General features: G+C 35.5%; 1 protein-coding gene across 1 annotated transcript; it reads right to left on the bottom strand.

The window, feature by feature from the left end:
- Nucleotides 1-1,642: 1,642 nt before the first annotated feature.
- Nucleotides 1,643-10,311, bottom strand: LOC110093190 (D-amino-acid transaminase, chloroplastic). The gene is made up of 5 exons (XM_020818003.2): nt 10,068-10,311; nt 9,697-9,752; nt 5,477-5,655; nt 3,017-3,687; nt 1,643-2,236 (listed from the first exon to the last, which is right to left on the bottom strand). Exons 1-5 carry the CDS (start codon nt 10,225-10,227, stop codon nt 2,142-2,144), a joined length of 1,161 nt encoding a protein of 386 aa, XP_020673662.1. The 5' UTR covers nt 10,228-10,311; the 3' UTR covers nt 1,643-2,141.
- Nucleotides 10,312-11,179: the final 868 nt, after the last annotated feature.

The following is an 11,179-nucleotide window of genomic DNA, read 5'->3' as shown; positions in this document are numbered from 1 at the left end:
ATCATATACTAACTGCACCGTATTACCTACTGCATTTGATTCATTGCTAGTATAGATTGAGCTTTATTGTATTGCTTTTCTAATCGATTTCATTGACTAGATAGTATTGATTTGATCGATTGATTCGATACGATTGATTTGATTGATCGATTGATTTTCTTCTGTGTACGGATTCTTCTGAGATTTGACGTACTGATTTATTGAGTTTGATTTATCGATTCTTCTATCGCTGCATCGACTATTGATTTCATCGACTGTTGATTTTCGCTGCATAGACTCATTGACCATTGACTGTTATGGATTTGATTGGCTGACATGCATATTGATAGCAGTACCGTGCTTTGATTTCAGTTGTAGGCTTTGGTGACCTGCTGGGCTATTTAAGCTCATTATATGTGGTTAACAATTTCAGGTCCGAGCAAGGCAACTGAAATGGAGTTCGATCAGAATGTCAGACGAATCCTTTCACTATGGATGCCTGGGGCGTCACAGGAAGTCTGATGTCGGGTAGCAGTTCAACATCGGGTAGAAGCCCGACAAAAGTCCAGCGATGGGTAGAAGTTCGGCGTCGGGTAGAAGTCCGATGAAATTCCAATGATGGGCAGAAGTCTGACAATTGATTGAAGTCCGACGTCTGGCGGAAGTCCAGCGTTGGGTAGAAGTCCCATGAAATTCCAATGACGGGAAAAAGTCCGACGATGGACGGAAGTCCGGCGGCCGGTGAAAGTTCAACGATGGACAAAAGTTATAAGTCAGTCGGTGGTCGGGCATACGTTCGACGAAAGTTCGACAATGGTTGGTGTCCGGGAGGTGGTCGAGGAGGAGTTCGGTGGCAAGGGAACTTTCTTCCTTCTCTTCATTTTTTCATTGCTTGGTCCCTTCTTCCCCTCAATGAAGAATGAGGGGTCTATATATAATTTTCTAAGTGTGGCATAATCAATAAATAGGAAAAAGATCAAGGGTAATTTGTGAGTGGTTTGAATGGACGGCCAATGTTGAATCCCTTGATTGTGGACCATTTATTAGGCATTTGAATGTCTTAATGATATAAGAATTTGACAATCTTGGGCTAGTTGGATTTGTCTTGTCTAGACGCTAGATTCAATTATAAGAATGTCACGTTTGGAAAACGTTTGGTAATCCAAATTATGGTTTGAACCTTCTAAATGTGTTTCGGGTATTTGATTTGGACTCATTTGGGCTCAGATTGACTCGAATATGATGTTGTTGTGTTTGTATTTCCGAGACGTTCAGTTCGATTGTAAGTTTGCTGAAATCGGAGTTCATATGATCCTGAATTTAATTTTTGAAATTTCCAACTTAGTTTCGCTTTGAGATTCATGCTTGATGGAACATAATTTTTTGATGATATATCAATTATTTGTGCCAGTTCTTTGGTTATTCCAATGTTATTGCACACCCTTACCTATTACAATGCCAAATAGGTTTGTAAATGATCTGATCTGGTCGATCTGATTTCGCCTCAAGAATGACTCAAGGTAATTCATTTTGATCTCTAGTGGAGCTGAATTTGATTATAGAAGGCTTGATCTGATCTCGAAGATGGCTCATTAACTTCAATTTAAGCAAAGAAATAAATAAATCCAACATCAACAACATTTCAATCGCTTGAGACAAATGCTAAGCCCAATATAAATACTTTGATAGACATGCTACAATTCAACTCTGAATATACACATAAATACTTAGAATACATGCAGCAACAAATACATCCATAAATATCTCAATCCAATGAAGAACAAGTTCGATCCGATCCAGGCTCAGCTCAATTCAAGTTCAACCAAGTTAGGTTTGGTTCATCGAGTTCGATACGAGCTCGAGCTCGAGCTCGAACCAAGCCAAAAATTCATCTGTCTCCACAAAATCTCTGACCTTCAAGCTAAACTCACATCCTTAATGCCAAGTCTTCAGTGATTCTTATGGAGAAAACAAAAATGAAAAATGAATCAAAGCAAACCAAGTCTGCTATTAACTAATGAAAAAAGATTCACTTCTCTGCAATCAATATTAAAGACGACACAATAACAAGTTTCTTATGACCTGCCAAGATTTAACATTCGATGAACATATATAACAATGAGTTCTTCAGGTCAAAAGATACTGATCTTCGCCACAAAGGTTCAGTAGGGAACTGGAACTCGAACAGAAGGAGGACCACTTCTCATATCCTCTACAATCAGATTGAAGAGAGCTTCAGTCACTGGACCTTCCTTTCCTGGGAGTTCAAAGAGGCTAAAATATGTCAGCAAGCAGGAATTCAATCAATAGGCCAGATTTTATAATGTTTATATGCAAATCATATGATTTCTTATGTAGATCATGTCATTCTTTAGTATTGAGTAACATTCAAAGGGAAAATTTAGGCTTCGTTTGGGACGACTTTCTTACTGCTTTTTAAAATAGCTTTTTAATAAAGCTGCTTTAAGAAACAGTAAGAAAGGCGTTCCAAACAAAGCCTTATTTGCCAAAATAAATGAAAAATGTTGCATTGGCATTAGATCTTATCAAGTGTAAAATTATATGAAATCTAATAAAATTATTATTTGTCTTCTAATATTTCATGCAAAATCTATCACCTTGTTCATATAGAAAGTTCTGACTGAGATGAGTACTGTCAAAACTTAATGTAAATACCTATTAATTACATTGCAACCAAACATCAAATATTAAATTATGAAGTAAAATGCATTTCCATTTTCTCTAATTCTTTCAAACCAATCATGGATATCCTTAATGTAAATTCTTTTGAACTATGGGCCCATTTGTTCTCATTAAGGCTTCGTTTGGGATGACTTTCTTTCTGCTTCTTAAAGCAATTTTTTAGTACAAATTTTTTTTAATTTTGTACTAAAAAGCAGCTTTAAGAAGCAGAAAAAAACTGTCCCAAATGAAGCTTAAGTTAGGAAACAAGAAACGAGAAATATGAGAGCAAAATAACATGTTTCATATCTACAAGCTAGCATAAATATAAGAGTTGTATGAAATAGTGACATACCATCACCAATGATCCGTTCATCCCATTGAACAACTGGCTTCACAAGAATACCACTTCCAATAAGCATCATTTCATTCGCCATCTTGCCTTCCTTGACGGTAACTTTCCCTACTCTAACTCCTTTTATCTTTCCCTCTTTCACAAGCTTTTCTGCAAGGACTAACACTCTTCTTGCAGTGCATCCACTAAGAATTTTATAAAATTCAGGCATTAACAACTCTCTTTCTTCTGTCAAAAAAGCAACATTCATGTTAGGACCTTCAGCTACATATCCTTCATCGTCGAGCCAAATGCCTGCAAAGGCACCATTTTCTTCGGCTTCCATTTTAGAAAGAACATTCGGTAAGTAATTTACACTCTTCATAATGGCAAATTGTTGTGATTTTATAGGGATTGATGATGTTACTACTTTGGAACCCTTAAACTCTGGTAGATGTGTTTCATATGCCACTGCATATAGAGCAGATTGTAAACAGCCGGATGGAGATAAGTAGAAATCACCAGGACCTGCAGAGAGCCAGTACCTTAAAGCTCCCTCCGTACATTTCGAGGCGCTTACGGTTTGTATGAGGATGTTTCTTAGTTGTGATCGATCAAATGGAAGATTTATTTTGGCCATTGAAGACGACCGTAAGAAACGATCGATATGTTGATCTAATTCATAGAGATATCTGAAATAAACAAAGATGTGTAAGTATGTTTAATTATTTAAAATATAAGAGAATGGAGAAAAAGGACATAATGATGCATCTCTATTCTCCAAAACCCCATAAGATGAAATGACAGAGTAAGTGATATTCGATGTAATATTTAATGAATATGAAGGTTGGAACTATATCAATGCACTCGAGTATTTGTAGGTGGCTTGACCCTTAGGCTTCCTTTGGGAAGACTTTTTTATTGCTTCTTGAAACGGAATTTTAGTACAAATTTTTTTTTTTTAATTAAAACTCCATCTTAAAATGCAATAAAAAAACCGTCCCAAACAAAACTTTAGTCAACTATCATCTTGCTTTCTTGGATATGGTTTAAGAAATATCCAAGTAATAAGCTGTGAAAGTTATGTAAATGCTGCAAATGTTATCAATTAGATCAGATGAATACTAATGCAATTGCTGTCAACTCTTATCATCTATTAATTTTTTGGGCAATGAGAGGGAGGGAGGGGGCCAAAAGAACAATAAAATAGCAAATAAGTAGCCTGTTAATTACTCACCAATTGCAATTTCTTTAAGTATGAATGCGCTATTAGAGCATGAAAAACTTTTTCACGTTGTTTAAAGAAATCTAACGTACTACCAATGCCATTTTTAATGATGAAGTTGAACAAAAAGGGTTTTTTGTGCTTCATCCTCTGATACGCTTAAAATGGTCTTTTCAAATTTTTACTCATGGACCATTGTACACTTGAAATATATTACTGGTAACTAAACCTAATACACATTGTGTAATAAAACTTCTGTCCAAAATTTTTAGGTTCAAACTATTAGATAATGCAATAAATCATTCAAAACTATTGTTAAGGCAAAATAAAACTAAGGCTTCATTTGGGACAGCTTTTGTACCGCTTTTTAAAACTACTTTCTAGTACAAAAATTTTAAATTCAAGAAATTTTTGTACTACAAAGCCGTTTTAGAAAACAAGACGAAAGCCGTCCCAAACAAAGCCTAAGTGATTTAGTCCAACATTGAATAGCTGAAAAAAGTGTAGGTGCTAAAATACTAATTGGTTACCCTTTACTCTTAAGCTTAAACTTCTGAGTTGAAAATTAATTTGATCGTTTGTTTATCGGTCCCAACTTTGGCCCCCTTTGGTCTAAATTCCTTAACAAACATTATTAGAGCTAATGGTTAAGCTTGGATTGCAATTTATAACTCCCATGGGTCTTTGTACCTTTCTATCATGGCTGAGTAAGGTTTAAGAGCAGGAGACTCCCACCGGGTTGTAAATTAACATGATCACGTGGACTCTTGGTGCTAATATTTGATGATATTAACAAACCTTAGTTTGAGAGGGGGTAATTGCTGATATAGAAAGCTTTCAATCTGTTTGAGAGTACCGAGTTTCTGATAATTGAAAGAGTGTTGAAGTTAAACTATTAAGTGGTTGGCCTTCTCCTACAGCCCTAGGTTTTTGGGTTGAAAATCGAATTGACCCAACTTTGTCTCTTGTGGTTCATACTCCCTATCAAATGCATCATTTGAATTCCTTGCTAAAAAATAAATTTAAATTGATTAAATAACCTACCATTTCAAATGCACAATAAAAAAATGGAGATATTAATACTAATCCAATGGTAACATGCAGCACGATTCAATCTGAGAAAATTGATACATTTTTTACATGTACCATAGCATTCCTTTTTTACATAATTTCAGTCAACTATTTGCAAAGAAGTTGTAATAGACGCTGACATTAATCTGGTTAAGAAATGCTATCAAGTACCTCAATTCTCTTACCCATCCATTATAGCAGCAGTGTCAAAAACACCGTGCCCTCTATGGACCATGTGATCATCCAAGGGAACCACCATGGCAGCAAGGTCTGTCGTAATACCACCAAAGATGCTTGAGTACATGGCCACATTACTTGGCTTTCTAGATCTTTTTTGCTCAAATACTCTTAACATTTCCACAACCTTCACATTAACTAAATAAATGTTATTAAAATAAATAAACAATATAATTAACAAAACTCTGAAGACATATGGCCAATTCACAGCATGAAAGAATAATTATTTATAATTAATTTTCTTAACAGCTTTTCAGGCCTCACACGTAAAATTGAGAAACCGGTTTGCTGTCAACTAAGAAAAATAAAAAAAAATTCGGTATAGCTCACATGATCATAATGCAATTCAAGTGGGTTCATATTTTACTTGATCAAAAGATGTAGATAGAGTAGGACCAATCTAATATAAGGATGATTTTTCTTTTGTACTTCTTGTTTTGGTATCTTGTAAATGCAAAAAATAACTACCAATATCAAATTTGGTAACTGAGAGCAGAAAAAAGACGACATAGTTCTGAAGGCATGAGTCTAATCAAAGGTCATCCTATATAATTTTCCAAAAAGTATACGACTACGACAACAACAACAACAACACCATCAAGCCTTTTTCCACTATGTGGGGTTGACTACATTAATCTTTTTTCTCCATTGTGCCCTGTTAAAAATTAAATTCTCATTTAAATTATATTTTTTAACCAAGTCTTTTTAGGTCTACTGATGCGGACATCGGTACGAAAATTTGGCGCATCTATTACAGGCGGCGTCGTAAATCGACGGCCATTATTTAAATTATGAGTTATTTTCTGCATTTTAATTCTTATTTGATGTATTTCCTATTTTACCCCTAGGTTTGTTTATTTGAGTGTTGTGGCCCAAGGGGCAATTTTGTAATTTTTGATTTTTCTCATGTTGTGACTTATATATAGGACCTTTAGCTATTGTAATGGGAATGAAGAATTGATATTAAAAATTTGTGTCCACACTTGTGTTCTTGTGAGAGAGCGTTAGTGAGATTCATATGGGAAGGAATCAGAGTTTTCACCAGCCGCAGGATGGGTCCGAGCTCGTGAATTGAAGTCCCTTGGAGAAGGGCAAAGAATCACTCGTTAGTCTTTGGAAGAGTCCAAGGTTCGCGATTTCGGAGAAGAAATCCTCTCCCTAGCAAAGCCTTTTTTCCATTCTACATCAGTTTGATATCAGAGCATGGACTCGGATAGACTTGGAAGGACTCTAGATTGGGTGGCAGGTCAACTGGGCGCCATTAGTCAACATCTCAAGGAGAATCAAGCGGACTTAGCCAACTTCCACCGTCAAACAATCGAACGACTCGATAACCTAGTGCGAGGTAGGACTGACTCACCGCTTTACACGCCTTCAAGATCCCCTTCATCAAAGGATAGAAAAAGGGCACTAAGAAACAGAGAAATAGTGGATGGAGTGGACAAATGGATGGAGGCCAATGAAGCTTTCAATTTCTCAATCACTGTGCAAATCAAAGAGGAACCTAAGGTGATCAAGGAAGGACATGAAGAAGAAGATGAAACGGTTAACAAGGAGAAATGCGTGACTACAAATAATGCAGAGGGAAACTTGTTTGACTCAATTACAACTCCTACAGAAGCCAAGATTTCTCCTGACCTAGTTAAAACTCCTATAAAAGAGAATGTTGATGAAGCTCTGGAAGTGACATTTATAATTGGTGAGCTAAAGTGCAACGAGCAAGTTGACCTTGTGGGCAACCGGGGTTGTTTGAAAATCGTTGCAACAAGGCCATTGGGTTTAGTGTTTCTAAATAACAATCCAGAGTTGTACATGAACAGTTGTGATGCTAACTCGATGAAGTCGAGTATTCTCCCACCGGGGGAGAATGATGCTGACATCAGTACGAAGATTTGACGCATCTATCATAGGCGGTGTCGTAAATCGACTACCAGTATTTAAATTATGAGTTATTTTCTATATTTTAATTCTTATTTGATGTATTTCCTATTTAACCCCTAGGTTTGTTTATTTGAATGTTGTGGCCCAAGGGGCAATTTTATAATTTTTGATTTTTCTCATGTTGTGGTTTATATATAAGGCCTTTAGCTATTATAATGGGAATGAAGAATTGATATTAAAAATTTGTGTCCACACTTGTGTTCTTGTGAGAGAGCGTTAGTGAGATTCCTATGGGAAGGAATCGGAGTTTTCACCAGCCGCAGGATGGATCCGGGCTCGTGAATTGAAGTCCCTTGGAGAAGGGCAAAGAATCACTCGTCAGTCTTTGGAAGAGTCCAAGGCTCGCGATTTCGGAGAAGAAATCCTCTCCCTAGCAAAGCAATTTTTTCGTTCTACATTATCTACCTTTACCCTTCTTAACATAAGTCAAATCTAATACATCTACTTTCCTAATTGAGTCATTGGAAGACTACCATTTTATGTGACCAAACCATCTAAGGCGACTCTCCCTAATTTTATCTTCCACTGGAGCTACTCCAACCTTTTCACGTATATGCTCATTCACTATCACTCTGAACAATAAATCCAAGATATTTAAAACGTGTACTCTTGTTAATGACTCGATCACCCAAAGTCACAATACCCCCACTAGAACTATTATCACTAAAATTACATTCCATATATTCAGTTTTAGATATACTCAAACGAAGCCTTTAGACTCTAAGGTTGACCTTCATAATTTAAGTTTACCTTTAACTCTCTCTCTAGTCTTATCAACAAGAAGAATATCATTAGCAAAAAACATACACTAGGCTACAATCTCATGCAAATGTCTAGTGAGAACATCCATGACTAAAGGAAAAAGATATGGGCTTAAGGCTGATCCTTGTTGTAATCCAACTGAAATAGAAAAATACTTGGTCAAACCACCTTGTGTCTGAACACAAGTAACAGTTCATACATCTCTAGTCTTATTAACGAAAAGAATATAATCGGCAAAAAACATACACCAGGGTACAACTTCTTGCAAATGTCTAGTGAGAATATCCATGAATTAAGCAAAATGATATGGGCTTAAGGTTGATCCTTGATGTAATCCAACTGAAATAGGAAAATACTTGAGTCAAACCACCTTGTGTATGGACACAAGTAATAGCTCCTGCATACATATCAACTTCTTGCAAATGTCTAGTGAGAATATCCATGAATTAAGCAAAAAGATATGGGCTTAAGGCTGATCCTTGTTGTAATCCAACTAAAATAGGAAAATACTTGGTCAAACCACCTTGTGTCTGAACACAAGTAACAGTTCATACATCTCTAGTCTTATCAACGAAAAGAATATCATCGGCAAAAAACATACACCAGGGTACAACTTCTTGCAAATGTCTAGTGAGAATATCCATGAATTAAGCAAAAAGATATGGGCTTAAGGTTGATCCTTGATGTAATCCAACTGAAATAGGAAAATACTTGAGTCAAACCACCTTGTGTATGGACACAAGTAATAGCTTGTAATACCAGTTTTGCTCCAGGTTCGTCCAGGACGAAGTTGGATCGTTCGGGACGATCGGTACAGGTTGTTCAAGGAAAACTGTTCTATCTGTATGGTTCGTCTGGACGAAATGTTGGATCGTCTGGACGAAAATTTTCCAGAGCCCAAGTCGTCCTTAGACGATAATTAATCTCGTCTTGACGAAGTTCATTTAAAGCTGAGATCGTCCAGGACGAAGCTCGATCGTCCAGGACGATCAGTCTGGATATATATAGAAATGAGATATTTTGAAGAGAGAGAAAAAGCTGAGGAGAGAGAAAAACGAAGGAAAAAGTGGAAAAGTGGATTTTCGGACCCCCCCTTAAAAATAAAGATTCTAGATCTACCCATATCGTGAGGATGCCAAGCATTGAGCTTATGACTTCTCTTTGCTCATTAGTAAAGACCAGGTTCACCTCTTAAAAGAAGCTCTTGCTTCAATTCAGAGTTTCATGTAAGATAACTACCATTCTTGAAAAAGTTAATAATCACCCACCAATCATGTAAAATAATGACTTAAAACTTGGAATCTACATAAAAGAAAGGACTCTCACTATTAACTTTATTAGATTCCTCATACTTCTCCATTATAGACTCATGTGCACAAAGCTGCAACTTCAATTATAATCCAATTAATCAATGACCACATTGCAAGAACTTTATCATATTGACAATTATACAAGAATTACTTACCTGAGTACCCGAGAGAATAGGAACATCAAAATCCTTGACGCTAATATTCACATGACCTGCGAGATATAAATACACAATGTAAGCGATATTGAAAATTTGCAATACATAAAATCAAACTAACAAAATATTTCAAACGAATTCACTAACTTAATTCCGACTAAAACTATCAAAATACAATATTTTTCTACTTTCCCAACAAATAAAAAGCGAAAAAAACCGCAAAACTCTGTATACCCATTTTGATATTGAATTTGTCAAAAAAATCAGTCTCAAAACCCCCATCAAAATCGCATAGTTCAGCCCTGCTATGCCCAATTTCAAATTTCAAGAGCAAAATTCATTGAAAAACAGAGGAAGCCATCAAAACCCACCGCCTCCATCTGAGCTCCAAGTCGCCTTGGCCTCAATCCGGAAGCTGCCGGCCGAAACACTGCGAAGCGCCAAGCGGCATGTGCGACGCAAAGCTGCTTTATCGGAGGCTTTTATACAAATCGGCCCCGGCTCAAGAAGCAGCTTCGAAAGAGAAGCCATTGAAACTGAATAAGGAATGGTGGCTAAAGAGACCAAACAGAGGAGGCGGAAGAAGAGAGAAAGAAAGCAGAGAAAAAAAGACGAGCAAAGTGGACTCCATAAATGATTTCTTTTAAGAATTCCGATGTTTGAAATAATCCGACGGTGTTATTTATTCGACAAGTGGATAAAAAAGCGCAGCGAAGCGTGTGTATTGTGCTGGAACGAGATCTGACGGACTGAATGCCGTCGGACATTGGAATGGTAAATCGATTAATTCACAGATCCACAAATTTTGGGGAGGGTCGTTGAACCCGCCATTATTGTTATTATTATTATTATTTTACTTTTGAGTGAATTTAGAATAATTTTTTAATGTTAAATTCATCATCTTACATTTTAACACATAATTTTATTTTATTATTTGTAAAATTTAATAATTCCACAATCTATACTCTAAAAAAATTACATAATAACTTCAAACAATAATTAATTTGGGATTTATATATATACCATAAATTTATTACGCATTTATATATGTATAGCACTTGAATTTTTACAATTATTTTTTGAAAAATCTGAATTTAGAATAAGATTCAAATGATGTTCGAACATGATTAAAAGTTGTTAAATAATTGAATATAATATAGCTAAATACATTATAACATCACTTACACAACATATTATGAAGCAAATAAAATAGAGGATAAAATTATAATAAAAATCATTATATTAAATGAAAACAATTATAATATTTTATAATTAATGTTGGCTATAATCATAATAACTATAACACATCAGGAATAAAACTATATAGGTATACTTAGAGTAGAAATATATATATATCTCTTCAATTTTGAACATCCATGAGGGATATAAAGACAAATTTTGCTCTAATTATTATAATGTAACTACATAAAAATTTTGTGATTTATATGAAAAAAATTTCTTTTCTTAGGAATATTTTTATAAT

Source organism: Dendrobium catenatum, unplaced genomic scaffold (assembly GCF_001605985.2).
Source record: "Dendrobium catenatum unplaced genomic scaffold, ASM160598v2 fragScaff_scaffold_1328, whole genome shotgun sequence".
NCBI classification, from domain to species: Eukaryota; Viridiplantae; Streptophyta; class Magnoliopsida; order Asparagales; family Orchidaceae; genus Dendrobium; species Dendrobium catenatum.
This window is presented reverse-complemented; position numbering and strand designations above follow the sequence as displayed.

What these genes read in the sequence shown, in the direction of transcription:
- LOC110093190 (XM_020818003.2), bottom strand. Translation starts at nt 10,227, where the DNA reads ATGGCTTCTCTTTCGAAGCTGCTTCTTGAGCCGGGGCCGATTTGTATA. An exon ending in CTATTCTCTCGGGTACTCAG is followed by an intron (nt 5,656 to 9,696) that starts GTAAGTAATTCT and finishes GTTAATGTGAAG; the next exon opens with GTTGTGGAAATGTTAAGAGT. An exon ending in TGAACGGATCATTGGTGATG is followed by an intron (nt 2,237 to 3,016) that starts GTATGTCACTAT and finishes TTGAACTCCCAG; the next exon opens with GAAAGGAAGGTCCAGTGACT.